Below are 20,127 nucleotides of genomic sequence, written 5' to 3'. Positions count from 1 at the left end.
CTTCTCGATTCCGAAAAGAGAGAGAGAGAGAAGGGAGATTAGAGCCATCGTCAACCCCACCACCGCAAACGAGGTCGCCGATGACGGAGGCCCTACTAGCTCCGATCTCCCCTTTCTCTCTCTTTGGAATCGGGAAAAGAGAGGGGGCAATGGTTTTACGACCTGGTCTGGGCGGTGTGGCCAAAATCGAAGCGACCACCGCGCCTCTCGTCTAGTCGTCCTCTCCCCTCTCTCTCTAGCTTTTGTGCAAAAATGAAAATAAGACCATTTTGCAAAATTGAAAAAGTATGGGGGTACCATTGCAAATCTTGTAAAAAAAATCTGATCTGTTGAGCGATTGATTCACAAAATAAGTAGGTTTTTAGTTACAAATCATTAAGTGCTTTTTTGACTATTAAGTTAACTCAATTTTTTGTTCTAAATTAACAAGTTAAATCTAATTAAGTGCTCAAAAATTAATTTGAACACTTAATTTGGGTAAACAAACACCACCTTAGTAAGTGCATACTGCAAGTTAATGCAAAAAGCAACAGAAAGGCAATGATCTACACAAATCCGTTTTTTGGGTTACGTCTACATAGATCCTTTTATTAATGTATAATGGCTCTTTTGGATTTGTACTTGGTACCACTTTATCTGACCAAAAATTGTTATAACCATCGTCATGCACTAAAACAAAAAGGAATTTTCCCAACTCTTTAAGTGTCGACGCACCAAGTATGTGTTGGGAAAAATTTATGCGAAATGGATTTTGCCGATGCAACTCATGTGGGTCGGGAAAACGAGTTGTATGCCAACTCACACAGTGTGTGTCGTGATAGGGTCCCCTTTGACGGCATACTTTTGGGTGTTAGCATATGCTTAAGGCTACGCCAACAAAAATTGTGTTGGGTAAGTGCTTTTTCAGGCGGGAAAACGAAATTCGAACAATCAAACTTTCCAGCCCGTTTGGTTTTATAATTCGTTTTTAACTCTACTTCACTTAACTCCACTTATCTTCAATTCAACAACACAATTATTACTTTTCTTTTTTTTCTTCAATTTTTTAATTATTCAATTCAATTTTTAATACTAAATTCTCTCAATTATTCAGTACTTTTTTCATAATTTAACAATACAATCATTACTTTTTTTCAATTATTCATTACTTTTTTTTATACTTTTTCTCATAATTCAACAACACAATCATTATAAACCAATTAAAATCAAAACTCAACTCTAAAACCAAACCATCATTATAAACTTTAATTCCCTCGTCACCCTTTCAATATTCTCAATCTCCTTTCTCTCTCTCTCGCTCTCTAGGTTGAACCCAGCAGTAACAGAGCATAGGAAAAGGAGGGCCTTGAGTAGCAGTAGCTGAGCAGGGGAGGAGGAGGCCCACGAGAGAGCAACAACAGCCAACAAGCTAGAGGAAAAGCAGAACAAGTTGAGCACACGTGCAGATAAGCAGAGCATGGTCGAGCAGAGCAGTGAAGCAGCAGAGTCAAGTAGAGTAGTGCAGCAGCAGCACAATGGAGCAGCGGTGGAATAACAATGCAGTCGAGTAGCAGAAAAGAAAAGAAAAGAAAAGCAAGTAGCAACAGTAACAACAGAGGAGGGCAAGCAACAAGGGTAAAAGGAGGCGAGGAGCCACAACAGAAGAGGAGGAGGTGAGAAGGAGCAGTAACATAGGAGGAGGAAGAGGATGAGGAGGCAGCTGAGGTGAGGAGCGGCAGTAGCAGTAGATGACTATGAGGAGGAAGAGACAAGGAGGAGGAGAACAGTAGCAGCAGAAGGAGAACGCAACAGCAGCATAAGAGGATTAGGTTGAGGAGGACGAGGAAGAGCTCAAGCTGATCGTTTCTTGTATCGATGGTCGATGTTGGTTTTATGTAATTTCTTCGCAATCCACTTTGATTCAGGACTGGATGAATTGATGAAGCTATTGTCTCTTGAATTTGATTATTATGAGTAGTTCCTTTTGTGTCAGTATAAGGCACAAGCACGGTGGTCTAGTGGTTAAGCATCAAGCGCTCCACTTGAACATCACGAGTTCGAACCTCACTGAGTACGTAGAGCTTGTCACTATGTGAATGTATTATGGGATGGCGGTGGCCGGCCCATAATGCTTGATCCAGTGGGCCTTAACTTAATTCGCGAAAGGAACATTCCGTGGCGGTTAGGTTCCCTTAGTTGGGGCAGCCACAGCGGGCTAATAACCCGACCTAGCCTTTAATTTAGCAAAAAAAAAAGGGCGCTTTTTCCCAACACAAAACTTGTGCATCATCTTACTTTAAACGACTTTATCTATCATGATCCACCAAAGTGCGTCGTGAGGTGCATTGAGAGGGTCTTTCCTGACGCAAAAGTGTGCCAGGAAAAGTTCCAAAGTGCGTCATGAAAGACCCCTTTTTTTTTGTAGTGATGGATTGACAAGCACATGCTTGTTCCCTTTAAACAAAATCTTTGGTTCGAATCATGTGGAGAGTTTCACCCCTTAGTGGACAAACCCGACTCAAACTAGGTTAGTTGGGCTTGTTGGACTTCCGGATAGTAAGGTACACACTGAAACAAATATTGTTATAACCAATTTATGATCGTCATGAGAGTTTTACTTTTTTGTGAGCCGACTCAGCTCGAACTGGATATTAGGGTGCATAAAAAAAATTTGTTATAACCACTTCGTAGGTACTTGCAACTCTAGTTTGTTGGATATACAACTTATTTCAATGTTACACACACACACACACTCTCTCTTAGATTTGTAATTGTTGTTTTCCTTAATGATGATCATTCATGAACTCAACCAGCTTCTTCATCATAGCAACAGCATTCTCAGAGGTAGGGTTGATCAGATGGAAGACATGGTCCTCTTCCTTAGCTTCCATCACCTCCACCTCTCCATTCCACCCGCTCTTCTCCATCACCTCCTTGTAATACCACCCTCTCTCTCTCAGCAAGTCGTTCTCCCCTACGCAGACCAATATCCTAGAGCACCCCATCCTCGAGATGCCTAAGTCCTTCGTAGGGTTAATGTACGGGTCATCGCAACTCGTTGTGGTCGAGTTTGCGAGCCTCCATATGCCATCAAAGGTGAACCGCTTCTCGAGGTCGGTGGCTTCCGCTGGCAATGGATCGTTTCCCCAGAAGTACGGGTGAACGAGGATCAACCCTGAGAACTCATGAATCCTAATTCCCATTCCATTGCTCGACTTGATCTCTTCCTGCAAATATTTACAGAGACATATATACTAAAGTGCATCAGTTTTGGTGCAATACGATGAAGCTAGCTAAAGTCTTATGATGGCATGTCATATACTAATCGCATGGTTTCTATAGACCATGCAGCTTAGAATTGGAAAAAAATATCAATTTGGTCCTTGAAAATCATATTGCCATCAACTTGGTCCTTCAAAGATTTTTGCCCTCAATATGGTCCTTTAAAGATCACATTGCCATCAATTGGTCTTTCAAAGATTTTTGCCATCAATATGATCCTTCAAAGATCATATTGCCATCGATTTAATCCTTTGTTAAAAAACTGTTAGAATTGCTTAATTCCGTCAAATAATTTCTATAAAAAATAAAAATAGAAAAAGTTTTTTTAGACAAAAGAAAAACTGCTCTCTCTCAGTCTCTCTCACACTCTCTTTGTAACTCTTAGTCTGTATATGTTAATGTTGGAAATGTACATGTCTGTTTGGTTTCTTCGTTCTTCTCAATATCAATGAGAAAGGTGAAGATGAATGTAGATGGAGGTGGAGATAGAGACTATCAATGGTTGACAGAATCACAACGCATGTATTGGAGTGAGAAATATTGCCGATTTTTTTGTTTCAACAGATATATTTTTTCTTTTTGTTTTTATAGAAATTATTTGACGGAGTTAAACAATACTAACGGTGTTTCTAACGGAGGATTAATTTGATGGATGAAATGATCTTTGAAGGACCATATTGATGGCAAAAAAATTTGAAGGACCAAATTGATGGCAATATGATAGTCAAAGGACCATATCAATGGCAAAAATCTTTGAAGGATCAAATTGATGACAATGAAATATTTGAAGGGCCATATTGATAGCAAAAATCTTTGAATGACCAAATTGATAGTAATATGATCTTTGAAGGACCATATTGATAGTTTTCTCAAAAACCAAACACATATTTAAGAAAAGGACCGCGGATAGATCGAGGGGGGCTGGGGGTGATAGTCGTTCCCTTTAGAATTTTCACGCCTTAAAGAAATTTACGTATAGTCTTTTTAATTTTAATGAAATTTCTTATATTCGCTCCACTCAACTCGGAAAAACTATCATATAGTTCTCCCCTCAAAAATCTCGTCCCCGTAAATCCAAATCCCGGGTCCGCTCTGAGAAGGACCGTTATTAACTTGACCATTTTACAAGCTACGGTAATGTAATTATGTGGCAAAGTGAGTCAGCAGTGGGTGAACTTCAAATACCCTTTGAAGTATCATAAAGGGACTTACATTCAGTCAATATGTCAAGATGTTATGGTCTCAACAAAAAGATTTGACTATCATGCACTATGCAATAAATTAACTAAAGCAGAAATTACAGTGAAAGTCCTATATTCTAATTTTGTGATTGAGTATTAACGGGTGATGACGTGAATATTAACATTGTCATCAAATACTTTCCACCTGTCATTTTTATACCTACATTGAATATAGAATATTTAATAAAATAATTTTTAAACATAGATAGATGAAAAAAAAGCCCCATGTTAGGCTAGGTGGGTTGCCGGGGCTGGGGGCTCTCCGGCGGCTTCTGCCCCACTGGATGAGGTCTCCAACACCTTCAGAGTTGGGCTTGGTTTTGGCATGTCGGTAATTAAAAAAAATCATTAAAAAAAGAAAAAAAAAATCATTAAAAAAAGATAGCCCAGCCCCTTGTCGGGATTGCACCCCTCAGGATGGGGTCACCGGCAAACTCTAACACTATGTTAGGTTTTTAAAAAATGGGAGGGAAAAGAAGGGGAGGAGATGGAAGGAAACAAAATCCTTTTCATTTTCCTATCCTTATTAAGTTTTTAATTCCCCAAATTCGGAGGATTTTCCAAGGGAAAAGGAACAATTAAAACATTATAAACTTGAAAAGACTATTTTACCATCGTTTACTACAAAAGTCTAAATTATAAAAAGGAACATATACTAGTCAATTAATTTAAGTAAATTTTTCTTTCCCTTCCTTTCCCTCCTTTACCTCGCTTTCTCTTCTCTCCCTTTCCCTTGCAAAGTGGTATCCAAACAAAGTGTAAATGCGTGGGGATCTTATCTCCAATTTGTCAGGAAGTGGACTATGTATTATTAGCTGTTCTGGTTCAATCAATCTTGCTCAATTGAAATGTCGAAGTCTTCGTAATTGTCTAGACTAGAAGAACTCATCAGCTCAATTTTGACCGGTTGCTAATGTGGAAATGTTAGGCGGCCAATAGCAAGCCTCAGAGAAATATCTCAAACGTCGAATATTAATAATAATAAAAAAGTTGTGGTGGAAAATGAGTATTAATCAACCAGACCAACACGAATTAGTCATGTCGCACTTCCTATGAAAGCAGCGGGGGTAAAAATAACACTGACCCCGTGTCGAAGTCCCATGTGGTGAGCAATGTTCGCCCGGCGCTGTCCCCTCCAAAGTACACCCTTGTCAGGTCGGCATGGTCATTCAACCACTCCTCATCGCCCAGCCCTTGGAAGTGGGCCCTCACCCACTTGATGGCAGCCCACGAATCGTCATACGCTGCTGGGAGCGGATGCTCAGGTGCCAGCCGGTACTCTACGGAGACAATGATCACACGAGCCTCGGGCGCGAGGGCACTGAGGTAATTGTGGTATGTTGGAGATGCGGTAGTCTCGATGATGAATCCTCCACCATGGAAGTAGACCAGGACCGGGAGCTTCAAGGATGAGGGAGGTGGGTTGTTGGGGAGGTAGAGCCTGACAGAGATGGCAGGCTCGGTGGAGACCACGACATCCTTGGACAGCACGGAACTGGCAGGGTCCACTGACGGGGGGACCGTGTCGGTGCCCATGAACCGATCCACATGACCATCCTTGTTGATGAGGAGGACAGTGGAGAAATGCTGGGTTATTCTCTCGGATGCTTCCTCCATTGACTGGATCAAAACAGAGGACAGGGAACGGAATGTAAATATTAGACGAAAATGTGGCGGGGGAGGAGGATACGCGGCCCACTAATTAAGAACAAAAACAGTTGATTTCATAAGCCTTTTTGTATATATAAAACACTAGGTAAAATCCACCTTTTGCGGCGGATAAATCAAACCTTTCCTTATACCAGTGGAGACACACGAGCAATCAATCATTATAAAATTCATTATTAGTTAGTGGAATCATACATCAATCATGAAATCTAAATAATGTAAACTTTATAATAATGAAGTAAATTACATATCAATCCTCATATTCATATGTAAGGAAATCTAGTAAACTTGAAAATCTATCGACCACTCTTGAAAGACTTTAAAGGAATTGAAGTTTAGATTTTCGAAATGTTTAGACATAAAATTAAGGAGGGCAGGAAATATGAAAGTTTCTGAAATTCTTAAAGAATTTTTTCCCAAATCGAGAGAATGGATATATAAATATAGAATAAAACAGCAAAATTCGAATTAATTTAAAATAAACAAACGGTACGACAACTTCATTTCCTTTCACAATATTATTTTTCATATAAATCAAAATGGATGATATCATTTTAAAATCCTTTTCGCAAAGAAATTTTAGAAAAGCGTAATTATTGTTATGTAGAGAGATATTCTTTTTTCTTTTTAGTCTCTTAATATTATCCTGATTCCGGCCGCTTGCCGAAAGGGAAAGGCATAATTATGGACCAGCCATAGACAAAAATAATCATAAAGAAGATGATCACATAAATATGATGTAAAATGATGAAAGTAATGTATATATAGAAATGAACGATGATGTGGCATTGTGATAGAACTCTGTTATATATTTTTGATGACATGGCAATGTGAGAACTCAATTCGAGACTTTGTTATTATATATAGAGAGTCATATAACTTAAATAATTATAATTAGCTTATCTCTAATATTGGCTCATAAAATCCAACATTGAAATTTTTCTCAGACAGTATAAATCTAACTACATGAATTTAGATGAAGAATTAAATCTATTCAACTATTTTTTTTATGTAAACATGCGATTATTCAACAAAATAAAACGATAAATTACGTATAAGAATAAGCTTGCATAGAATTAGAAGACAATAATAGAATTTGAAGGGAGACAAAACTTATAGAAAGAGCTTGGATGAGAGGAAACAAAATATGAAATTTGTAGTTTTGTATATAACAAAGGATTTTATACTTTGAGTTAAGAAAATATGATAGGAAACACCATATATGAATTATATATTTCATTCTAATCCTCAAATTAGTAAATATATTATATTGTGAATATGTCGAATTTTTCTTATAATTTAATAATTTCGAGATAAGATATACATTCAAATTATTTCCTTAATAATTAAATATGAAAAATTTCTTCCTATCCATTAAAATATTCTACTATAATCTATATATATAAACAAAACGACATCTATATCTATTTTGTAATATATATATACATATTTCGTTGGGTTATACGTGGATATAATCTGCTTATTCTATTATATAGGTTAGATAAGAAAATATTATGACTATTTTTTTTCTGTGGATAAATATTTCATGATAAAAGAATATTAAAATTTCTTACTATATAAATAATGATGTGACATTATGAGAAAGCTCCGTTTTAAATTTTTGATAATATGACGGGGTGAGAATTTAACTCGAGATTTTGTTTTAATATATATGTTGATATATAGGTATGCAAAAATAAGAAATAATTGAGATAATTTTTATTGAAGAAATGCACCAAGATATTATTTTCACCTATAAATCGACCGTTACAATATAAGCATCATTGATCCAAGTAACTTAAATAATATAAATTTATTTGTTCAGTTGCATCATATTTTTTACTCAAATTAAAATTTCAAAATTGATAAAACTGTTGTGTTAATTTTTTTATTTGTGTTTTAATCTAGTTATTTTGTCTAATATGCTCCTTTGCATGATGTGTGGATTTTACCCTAGATTCAAAAAATCTCGATTTGAATAGTAGGATTTAATAAATAAATAATAATCAAAAGAAAGAATAAAATGATATATGAAAAGAATATAGAATATCTATGGAGAATTTTCAAAATAAGAAAAACATAAAAAAATCCTTATAACTGAAAAGACACCGATTTAAGTTTTTTACACATCTTATCTGATTTTATGCTATTATTTAAGTGAAAGTCCGATTTCGTAATTACCGGCTTATTTATAGGATATGGTTAAAAAGTTGAAAGTATCACTTAGGCTTGGTTTGAGAGTGCTTTTGCCGAAACAAAAGTGCTGAAGATAATTGCTGAAAAATAAGTGTTGATTTTAGAACAAGCAAAAGTATTTGAGAGGTAACAATTTGAAACTACTGAAATTAAAATTAATATTTAAAATAGAGAATAAACATAAGCAATTTTTATAAGCGCCTATCAACCTATTGGAGAAAATCACATTTCTAATCGCAGAAATTAGCCAAATCATCGTTTTGAAAGAATTCACCAAAACACTATTTCTACTTTAAACTCAATAAAATAAGCACTTATTCAACCGCCATCCTACTACCAAACGAAGCCTTGTTCTTAATTTAAATATGATACAACTTAAAGTAAAAGAGAGGAGTTGAAGGGTAATATTGCCCACTTAATATTATTCTCTGCTCTCTCTTTCCTCCCGTGTTCAACCTCTCATTGAAAAAAAAAACTCTATCTTCAATTTTTTTGGGTGAAATGGGGGCCTAAGCCCGAGTTCAATATAAAAGCAACTCAAACATTACAATAACGGAGCATGGTGATCTCAACGATATCGCCGAACAAGAGGAAGTGAAGCCCAAGAGGGCATAAGCTAAGCTTATGGACGCCAAGCGGAAAAGAGAGCATGATTCGCAAGACAGTCCGTGCAAGAATTTCCTTCACGAAGCGCGTGTTGATCCACTACCAACCAATCCCGATGAACGATGGATACGACATCACGAATCAAAGCACCATTGTGCCCAGCTGGATTCTCCGAGGAGCACAAGAGTTGAACTACCACTTGAGAATCGACCTCAATGAACATATTGAAAAAAATCATTATAGTTGGGGCACAATAGGCGCGGGTTAGGTCGTGCCAATGCATAGATAAATTTTTAATACATATAAATACACAAATAGGAAAATGAAAAAACGAAAACAATAAAGAATATATATTTATATAGACACAAGAAAAAGAACAAATGAAAATGAAAGTGAAAAAAGAAAGAAAAACATGAGCTTGACATGTTGCCTTGAATTTGCAAGAGTTTTAGTATATTAAATTAAAAGAAAGGTACTATATCTATACTTACTATGGAAAAGAACTTGATGTCCTCCATAATAGTTACCTTGCTGAATTACCGGAAATGCGCTTACCTTGGTGTGTCCAAGATGGGAGGGGTTATCGTGGGCTCTCATTTTCGGGGAGTTGCCGTTGGTTATTTTGGAGATGGCCCAACAAGACCATCTTCGATCCCATTTCGTAAGAACCCCCCCCCCCCCCCCCCCCCCCCCCCCCCCCCCCCCCCCCCCCCCGAATTTGCAGGGCTAATTTTCAGGATAGCAATTGAATTTGCCAAGCCTAGTGTTTGTGATGTTAGTCGGTCTGCTTCAGCGACGTGAGAATGGAGGCATGTGGGTTGGCACAAATCATTTGATGGTTGGTTTAAATTAAATACAGACGGTGCGGTGAAAGGGAATCCAGGTAGAGCAGGAGCAGGAGGACTTGTTCATGATGAGACTGGTAGCTGGGTGGGCGGGTTTGCTCAGAATGTTGGAATCACCACCATTGTTGCAGCAGAGTTTTGGGTGGTCAAAACTGGACTTGAGTTAGTGTGAGATTTGGGAGTGAGGAAGCTCACACTTGAGACAGATTTTGAGGTGATTTGCCACAGTTTACGATTGAACCGAGGTCATACTGGTGGGCACACAGCTTTGGTCATCACATCCGGGAACTTTTTCTTCGCGATTGGGCATTGGTGACGGAACATGTCTATAAAATTCAATACCTCTTTCTCAATCTTCTCCACTCGTCATTATTTTATTTTATTTTATTTTTCAATTTACAAGAAAAGTCCATTACCTAATATAACTAAATAGAAATTCCAATAACTAAGAAATTGAGTGAAAGTAATTTCACCACGAATATCAAATTTAAAATCTTTTAATTACTAAGTGAAAACATATGTTACTGCGCTACACATTTTTTTTTTTGTGTCATTCTTTTACCTTGCCCTTCACCTGCCCCACTTCTCTCCCCTTCCCCTTCCTTTAAAAAAGAAAAGAAAAAACTCTTTCTCGCGTTTGACTTTTCAATTTATTTCAATTGTTATAAAAATTAAATTTGTTCTAGAATTATGATTACCATCTATCTATATATAAGTAAAATTTACTTGAGTACTCAGTAAATGCTCTCGAATTAATGCAATTGAAAACTAAAAAATTAATATTTATGTAATGAAGTCAAAATACTACCTAAAGATTTATCACATATGTCAAATTGATTATTTTTTACAATAAATGCTATTAATAAATGTGACAAATATATTTAATATTTTGAACAATAAATAATTTAATAAATAAATATAAAAATAGATATAGAATATTTTATATCCGAAAATAATTAGTTAATCATATGTATAAATTATCACATGGGCATTAATTATATAAATTTACTAGCACGTTAAAAATATAATTTATAATGTGAAAGTAAGGATTTTAACTGCAATATTTTAAAAATGTGCAAAATAAAATTTATATATCTAAACGTAATGTCTTCAATATATAAAATACTTAGTTACCTATATGCAGGATTTTCAAAAAAAAATAATAATGCATAGGACTCTAACTCTAGGAATGAGGGTCACATAAAAAGTAAAAAAATTAATTAATGAAAGAAATAATTTAACAATAAATTATTTTTAAAAAATATTTGCAAAATCAAATTTGTATAGTTGTACTTCATATATGTAGTAAATTGGAAAATTATTAACGATTAAATAAATAGGCAATGCAATTAAATAAAAAAATTAGTAGTAAACTTACACTAAATTATTTAATATTAGTTTAATATATTGGTTTATAATTTAAAATGTTTCGTGAAAATTTCATTATACTTAAAAAGTAAATTTATTTTTAAAAATTATGAATAATTCTATTGAAACAAAACTGTGAAATGCACGGGATAGAATACTAGTGCATGCATGTTTTTCCAACTTGAATTTTTCTTCTCTTTTTTTTTCCGGATTTCGATGAAGGAAGAAAGGCAATTTCCATTTTCCAATTTCTCAGAAAATTGGAGAATTTATTTTCCCTTCACATAGAATTCTTGTGGATTGTTTCGGCATTCCTCTAAATCAAGGACTTCGTATGGAGAAAGGATGTATAAAATATATATGAATAGCTCGTGAGTTTAAAGGCATGAACAAAGTTAGAATTCCATTCATTCGGAGAAGAATACATCACAAGTATATATAAATAGAAATGAAATTCAAACTGGAGAGTCTTCGAGGATGGCCTACACCGAACGGAATGACCATGCCGATATAGTTTAGGTCCGAGGATCTCCGACTCAGGGGCTCTCGAACCGTCGAGGAAGGAATGAATTAGTACCGCGATGAGACGTCGAGATGAATGGTCGCGGGATCAAACTCTAACCTCTTGGATGATTCAAACTTGGATGGATCGATGTCGTTGAAGATGAGCTTGGCCGCCACCGGTGTATGATAGCCCGAGTCGTTGAAGACAAACTTGCCGCCATGGGGTCGATTGCTCGAGTCATTGAGGACGAAAATCCTGCCGCCACGAACAAACATTGGCTCGAACCGTTGAGGGCGAGACCCTAGCCACCATGAGTCGGGGGTTATCTACACTACCGCTACTCCTACGATAAGGGCTGCGAGGGGCCAGAGATAAAAAGTTACGAAAGAATATTGTGTATTTGATTGAGCGTGTCAAATCAAGGAAGCCTCCTCTATTTATAGGCAGAGTTTGGGCGTAATTTGGTCGCAAGGAAAAGATAAGAATGCCTATAATGAGGGAGAACGTGGTTAAGTAACTTCCATCCACTAAGTAAATTAGCAAGATAATAAGAGATAAGGCTCTTGGAGGCTTTAACCACATATTTAAAAAAGGATTAAACATGTGCTTTGTTCTCTCAATGCCACGTGTCCTTATTGCATGTTTTACAAGTGATTCAATCAGGCATTGACACGCTAAAGTGGTAATAACTTAATTGTCATTGATTATCGATCACTTGCCAGGTAAGAATGAGGAAATCTTCGTCCGCCGTACACCTGATATACGAAAGCAGGGATGATTATGGTGCTTCCGATTTGGATGCCAAGGAGGCCTTTGCTGAGGTAATGATATGATCAAAACTAATTTTGATACTTATTGTTCATTTCCTTTTACATAACATTTTGTTTTGTGCTTTTGTCATAGCTATTGAACGAAGCTAGGCATACATGATTGGATCGAACCTTGTCGCTTCCTCCACAAACGTAGAACATGGAGAACGATATATCCGCAAGAAGTTGTGGAAGAGTTCTCTATTCTCATGCTTGAAATCTGCAAAGAAGAGCAACCCTAGAGTTCAGCCTGCAATATCAGAGAACAGTATTGGGGAACTTGAGGTAGCGCAGCCAATACCAGTCCTGCTTTCGGGTCTATTCAAATTAGCGCAAGGACGGTAATTAGCTTTAGATGTCGTGAATCATTCTTTTTGCCGAGACAACGCTTTTTATGATTAGGCTTTGACAAATAAAAGTTACACATCGATTGGGGAAGTGCTATTCGATGTAAACTATGCTCTTGAAAAATTAAAAAAAGGAGATAATCGACGATAAGTGATATTCTGACGTCCTTTTTTCTCCTTTTTATTATGCAGTTTGCTCAAATTATCTGACAGCATAATATCATGTGGTATGGGACAGATTGCATCTCCTTGGGGGCCCCCTTACCTCTCAAAGCAGTTATCGGTCTCTTCAAATATATGGAGTCTGAAATTATTAAACTGACTGGCCCGTTCAGATTGGTTGCAGAAATTTAGGCTGTTGTTACTGAAAATTTCTGGAAACAGTGCATTTGGATGATTTATGTTATATTGATAATTTTTAGTCCGTGTTTTCTTGTTTGTTTAGAATGTTGAGAAGCTGATCAGAGACTGAAACAGCACGGCTTCTACGTATACCAAACCTCCTTTTTCGGTTCATGGAGATTGAATGAACAGCTAGCATAAGGTCGACTGGACCATATCGGAACTTATCCGGGCCATCTGAAATCTTAAATTAATGAAAATGATTATTTTGTTTACTACCTAGCCCCTAATTACCAGGAAAAAAGAAAAGAAAAGAAAAGCAAAAGCCATGATAGTGTATTTGACATAAAACAGTAAAAGGGACTCGATATGTCAGTAATTCCTTCAATCTCAGGTCATAATAGTACATATTGTTTTACGGTTTAACGTGCTAAATGAAAGAGAAACTATATTAAGTCGGACCAACTGATCGCGAATACACTTATTTTAGATTTCTAATTGGTCTTTTTCTTATTGATTATTCATGAACTTGACCAACCTCTTCATCATAGCAACAGAATTCTCAGAGGCGGGATTCATTAGATGGAAGACATGGCCCTCTCCCTTTGCTTCCGTCACCTCAACCTCTCCCTTCCATCCGCACTTCTCCATAACCTCCTTGTAGTGCCACCCTCTCTGTCTCCCCGGGTCCTCCTCCGCGACGCAGACCAAAACCCTCGAGCACCCCATCTTCAAGAGTCCCGGGTCCTTCGCAGGGTTGATATGCGGGTCGTCACAGCCCGTTGCGGTTGGATTCGCAAGCCTCCACAGGCCCTCTAGTAGGGCCCGCCTCTCGGGCTCCGTCGCTTCTTCGGGCAGTGGATCATCCCCCCAGAAATACGGGTGCACAAGGATCAACCCCGCAAGGTCAATCCCAATTCCCGTTCCGTTGCTTGACTCGATCTCCTGCAAATTTAATTAGTTGTTTACAGAGAGATACCAATACATTTATTTTGATGCAAAATAATTAACACTTTGTTTGGATTGACTGAGGTGGAGAAAAATGAGGCAGAGGGATAGGATGGGCAAAATTTCCATACAAATCCCCCTCTTCCCTTCTATTCTTTTTCTTTCATATCTCATAACTCAAACGAAAGATAAAATCGATTGATTTCCCTGGAGGTTGTACCCGTGCTAAGCACGGGAGCACCCATACTTCTGTACTTTTTTTTTTAATTTACATTGTCAAATCCCTATAATGAAGTATTATAATAAGATAATTAAAAATTTTATTATTAAAAATTACACTCCCCCAAAAATAAAAAACTCTATTTCTTAAGTTAGTGTTATTACTTAATCATGGCCAGGAAAAAAAAAAAGGTTGGTGTTATTACTTCATGCAGTGTCATACATGAAAAGCACATATTATTATTTTTCGTCGACATGTTATACTTGTGACATTGTCAAAAGAATTGCTTAGAATCAGATAATTTTAATTAAAATATTTTTGTAATGGGCCATTTTCGAGTTACATTGACTACTTTCTTTTCTTCCTATATAATAGCACAAATATCGATAACAAGAGGAGCATAATTGATAACTTGCCTGTTTCACATGCAATAAAATAATGTTCAGATCTTGCGAAAATAAGATACCTATTTAGACGTGGGTCCTCTCTAATTTGTCAAGACCGGACTTTAATATTATGAGCGGCATTTTCCGAACGAGACTAATCCTCGTGAATTTGGGGCCTTATGACTCAAATATATATTTCTCAAAGAGTAAGGCTAATTCATCCTCCGACTCTTTCAGAATGGTAAAAATATCATGGGTTTTGATCCCATGCGGGGGAGTCGCCGTCGGAGGGTGCCGACTCGAAGGAAAAAGCTTTTTCTGATTTCTCAAAGGAATTCAGAGTCCTTATGAATAAATAATTATAAAAAAAATCACCCCAAAAAAATTATCAAAAGATTAATTAGGTCAAACCTTCAACAGTACCGAGACATTGAATTCTATAGAGATAACTTATTTTATGAAGGATATTAATTTCAAGTTTTCAACCACCCGTCCATCGCCGGGTTTGATTTCTGACAAATAAGGGGACCTTATCCTGTTCCAGTCAGAGGCACATTTACCATTTTGTAATAAGCAAATTGTTAGGACTTAAGGAGTACAATGATCGAGAAAACTTCACGAGAAGAAAACTATTTTTAGGGCCTCTCCGGGAGTGCAAGCTTTAAATATATACGACCAAAATGAAGCAAAAGTAAACGATCTGTTCAATATGTCTATTTCAATCAGACGGGCTTGTGCATAGCATAAGAATTCACTAAAGATAAAATGACAGAATTATAAGGAAGAAAAAAAAATTCCTTTGCTATATAAAACCGCTACGGCCTGCTACATTGCAATCATATGAAGTTAATCAGTGGGGAGAAGTAACAACTGACCCCGAATCGAAGTCCCATGTGGTGAGCAATGTTCGCCCCGGCACTGTCCCCACCAAAGTACACCCTCGTCAGGTCGGCATGGTCATTCAACCATCCCTCATGGCCTTGCCCGCTAGAATGGGCCCCGACCCACTTGATAGCAGCCCAGGAATCATCGTACGCTGCCGGGAGTGGGTGCTCAGGTGCCCGCCGGTACTCCACCGAGACGACTACCACCCTGGCCTCTGCCGCGAGGGCGCTGAGGTAGTTGTGGTAGGTTGGAGACTCGGTGGTCTCAATGACGAATCCTCCCCCGTGGAAGTAGACGAGGACTGGGAGCTTCGGGGACGAGGGCGATGGGCTGTTCGGAAGGTAGAGCCTGACCGAGATGGCAGGCTCGGGGGAGACCACGACATCCTTGGATAGGACCGGGCTAGCGGGGTCCATGGATGGGGGGACCCTGTCTGTGCCCATGAGCCGCTCCACGCGACCATCCTTGTGGATGCGGAGGAAGGGGGAGAGAGCACGGGCTATGCTGTCGTCTGCTTCCGCCATTAATTGGATCGGGATAGAAGAAATAGTGGAGTGGAGGAAAAAGGCAAGGGGAAGCCGCAGAATGTGACGAAGAAGGAGATTTAAGGTGAGAATATATTCGAGGAGAATTTGTTGTTTGCTTGTTTTGTCTGTTTAATTGGCCTGCCGAAAAGAAGGCATTTGTACTTTGGAGATGCGAAGAGTGGGGAGGATAGGAAATTACTAACTTCACCAAACAGTACAAAATAAATTTTTTTGGTTACGGGAGATGTTTGTGAATTTAATTATCAAGCGAAATGTTTGTGAATTTAATTATCAAGCGAAAGAGTATACAATAAGGTTCCCTTTTTTGAATATTCTGCAAGAAATTTAAAACAAACACTCGAAAAAAAAATTGCTTTTTGATATTTTAATTAAATGGACTGACTCCTTGAGGAAGAAAATTCCAAACGATGAGATCGATTACCGAAAGGGCTAATTACGTAAAATGATCCTAAATTTACTGTCAGTTTTAAATTTATCCTAAGTCTTACCGTTTGGATTGTCATGAAAATGAACTCGTAGTTTGGAATATTTGCCAATATGGGACTTCATTGATTCTCTGTCAACTTTTACCCCTTTTTCACGGCATTCAATAACTTAAAACTGGATAATTCTAATGAAAATGTAATATCTTTTAAAATTTGAAAAAACAATTGTTCACACATATTGACTCAACCGCGATCACAAAAAAAAGTGCCTAATGTAAATCAATGTAACTCTTGAAATGCCCGAATTTGAAAAATAAAGACTAAAGAAAAATGGATCTAGGAAAAAATTATTAAGGCAAATATTTGAAATGATAGGACATTGGAATAGATTTCAAAGGGGAAAAAAGATATTTTTATCCTATAAGTGTGATTTTCAGTTAATTTTGATATTATAAATTTTAAAATTGTTAAATTACGCCTATGTGCTTACTCTATAAGAAAATTTCGGTCCAATAAGTATTAAAAAAGACTTTTTTATCCTATAAGTTGACTATTTATTAAAATGTGGTCCGATAAGTTTTTAAAAGAAATATATTTTTTATCTTATAAGTCACAAAGTGGACTAAAATTACCCTACAAAGCAAACATGTATAACTGATTCGACACTCTTAAAACTTATAGGATTAAAATTGATTGAAAGTCAAATTTATAGGACTAAAAATATCTTTTCGTCTTTGAAATTGATTTCAAATGTTGGGACTTTTCGTGCAATATACTCTTACCAAAATTGAAATCATGAGTCAAATTTTATTTATCCTTCTTCTGTCCTTTCTTTGTTAGATCTATGAGTCCTTTTTAGAATACCTATAAAAAAAAGAATCTTTTTTAGAATATAGATAAAGAATATTATTATGCATTCAGTACTCTATATAAATTGGATGCGATGAGGATGAGTGTTTATTATAATCTACATACGCCGGACCTTAATTTAATAAGGTCCGCCAATTAAGTACGAGGAAACACCGAAACAGTTCACTATAGGCTATAATGTGTTTTATAAAATAGTGGAAAACTCCGTCCCACTGGCAAGAATTGTAGGAATGTATGGGTACCAGCCAGTTATACTGGAAACTGATAATCCAAGTAAACTTCAATGAATCTTGGTTAAAATTCGTGTAACAAATCTTAAAAAACTTGTGAAATCAGAACCAACAAGTTCCGAATCTCAAATCTATAAACCGGATCTCTTATAAGGCAAAGTGGCATCTTAAAAAATAGAATATTTAGACCCGTACATGCATAGAGAATTGAAACCAAAACTTTTTTATTTTCAAGTTCAAATGAAGGATGTGCCATCCCATTTCACAAAATCTTAATTTACTTTTCTCGGTTATCATTTTGTGTATTTCTGTTGCTTCACGGTTCATGAGTTTAGGGAGTCCTCTTTTATCTTATTTCTCTTTTCTTCTCTACTATTATAAAAGATAGAAGAGAGTTTCGTTTTGCTTTTAGAATTTCCGCCGTGCCTATACTATTGATATAAGGGTAAATTACAAAAAAAAACCCAAATTTTGTAAAATATCTCAATTTTGTCCTAAATTTTATTTTGTAACAAAAAAAAATCATAAGTTTTCTAAAATGTCTAAAAAATGACCTCCGTTATAACTTCCCTCAATTTTTGCTGCTGATGGTAGGTCCCTTTAACAGTCCACGTAGGTCACACGTAGGCTAGTGGATCCCTTTAACAGTCCACGTAGGTCACACGTAGGCAAAAATTGACGGAAGTTATAACGGATGTCATTTTTGAGACATTTTAGAAAACTTATGATTTTTTTGTTACAAAACAAAATTTAGGACAAAACTGAGACATTTTACAAAATTTAAATTTTTTTTTTGTAATTTGCCCTTGATATAATCTATTTGGCATTTCAATTTATAAGAGTCATTGAGTGGACATGATTGTAAAATCATTGCCACAATAACCATATATCCCACTTCCCTTCTTTTTCTCTCCATCCCACTTTTTTCTCACTTACTCTTTCTTCCTCCCTAAATCCAATCTTCTCCAAGACTTTCTTTTTTGTCAAAAACGAAAAATATATAGAACAGTGTATTTTTTCATAATTTATTAAAATACCGATTAAGTTATTATTATGAAATGCTACGGGAATTTAATTATGCATAAGAAAACATGAAATAAAAGGATGTGATATTCTCATTAACGGGATTTGATAAAACCTAAGCGTAGCACGGAAGTCGGTTTTAATTTCCATTTATGCCAAAAAGGTTGCATGATGTTAATATATAACCAACAAAGTTTCCGTTGGTTTCTGACATTGTCACGTGATATACATATTACATATAAGACTTTCTCTTGTACTATAAGGTTATCATCCAAAATATTCTATTCCGTTTCTATTATACAATTGAATGATTGTTTTTCTATTCAGCAAAAAAAAAAAGAATGATTGTTTTTCTGGACAAATGCAATTGAAAGAATGATAATTAAGAAAAGGAAAACATTTACCAAATAATATTGATTGATTTGGCAGGAGGCATTTGATCATATTAAGTAAATGACATATATCTTAAATACTTATAAATCTTAAATACATATAAAGTTGTTCGATTTTGAGCAACAAGAGAGAAAATACGTTTCATACTCTCGCAATATTTTTAAATTTTTCATTATTCTAATAATTTATTTTATTATGTTATATATTTTAATTAGAATAAAAAAAGAAAGCAAATTAGTCAGTATTCCTATTTTATTTTATTAGACAATTAAAAATAAATGTATTATTTAATTAATAAAAAAAGAAAATGAAATAATCAGTCTGGTACTTTCTCTCTTTTTGCTCCATTCCCTTCATTATTTTTCCCATCAAAAATGAAAAATTAATACTAGTACATAATAAATTGAGATCTTCATTGCTTTTTTCATCAAAAATGAAAAATTAATAATAGTACATGATAGATTCGAGATGAAGTCAAAAGTTAATGAGTTTTTGGTAATTTACCATAATATTTATTTTTCTATCCTATTCTATAAAAATTGATAAATATATGTTTTTAAATTTTGAATATTACAACAAAAAACTTCATTTGTAAATTAATGAGATAAAAAATAGAGAATGAATAGTCCATATGTGAAGTGAAAAAATAGTGTTGTACGTACCGTTTTGGTTTATATTTAATATTTTAATTTAGTATATTATATACTTATTCAATTTGTAATGAATAAAAAAAAATTTGGCATATACTCATGTTGTTTTGTTAAGCATAAATTTAAAAATAAAAGAACTATTTCATACAGAGATAAGGAAAATGAATGGGCCTTTTCATTTTCGTAAATATTCTTTCATTCCATCTTTATTAATTCATTGATATAATAATCACAACTTTTTATGTATATTATTTCCGATCTTCAGAGAAATTTTCTTCTTCTTTTTTTTTTACTTTTAATTTTATATTATCATTACTTGGGTTAATGTCAATATTTCGTAATATTTTGTTAATATTTTAAA

At 35.6% G+C, this 20,127-nt stretch overlaps 2 protein-coding genes and 1 long non-coding RNA gene across 3 annotated transcripts; 1 reads left to right on the top strand and 2 right to left on the bottom strand.

The window, feature by feature from the left end:
- Positions 1-2,636: 2,636 nt before the first annotated feature.
- On the bottom strand, positions 2,637-6,349 carry LOC116202558 (probable carboxylesterase 13). Its single transcript, XM_031534148.1, has 2 exons — positions 5,587-6,349; positions 2,637-3,206 (listed from the first exon to the last, which is right to left on the bottom strand). The coding sequence occupies exons 1-2, from the start codon at positions 6,117-6,119 to the stop codon at positions 3,149-3,151; spliced, it is 591 nt and encodes a 196-aa protein (XP_031390008.1). The 5' UTR covers positions 6,120-6,349; the 3' UTR covers positions 2,637-3,148.
- A 6,049-nt stretch (positions 6,350-12,398) lies between these two features.
- Positions 12,399-13,270, top strand: LOC116205971. Its single transcript, XR_004156609.1, has 3 exons — positions 12,399-12,511; positions 12,594-12,840; positions 13,039-13,270. It is a non-coding gene; the product is annotated as an uncharacterized LOC116205971 (long non-coding RNA).
- A 257-nt stretch (positions 13,271-13,527) lies between these two features.
- LOC116202333 (probable carboxylesterase 12) lies at positions 13,528-16,277 on the bottom strand. Its single transcript, XM_031533858.1, has 2 exons — positions 15,618-16,277; positions 13,528-14,133 (listed from the first exon to the last, which is right to left on the bottom strand). Exons 1-2 carry the CDS (start codon positions 16,149-16,151, stop codon positions 13,699-13,701), a joined length of 969 nt encoding a protein of 322 aa, XP_031389718.1. The 5' UTR covers positions 16,152-16,277; the 3' UTR covers positions 13,528-13,698.
- Between the last annotated feature and the right edge of the window lie 3,850 nt (positions 16,278-20,127).

This window comes from Punica granatum, chromosome 4 (genome assembly GCF_007655135.1).
Source record: "Punica granatum isolate Tunisia-2019 chromosome 4, ASM765513v2, whole genome shotgun sequence".
NCBI lineage: Eukaryota > Viridiplantae > Streptophyta > Magnoliopsida > Myrtales > Lythraceae > Punica > Punica granatum.
This window is presented reverse-complemented; position numbering and strand designations above follow the sequence as displayed.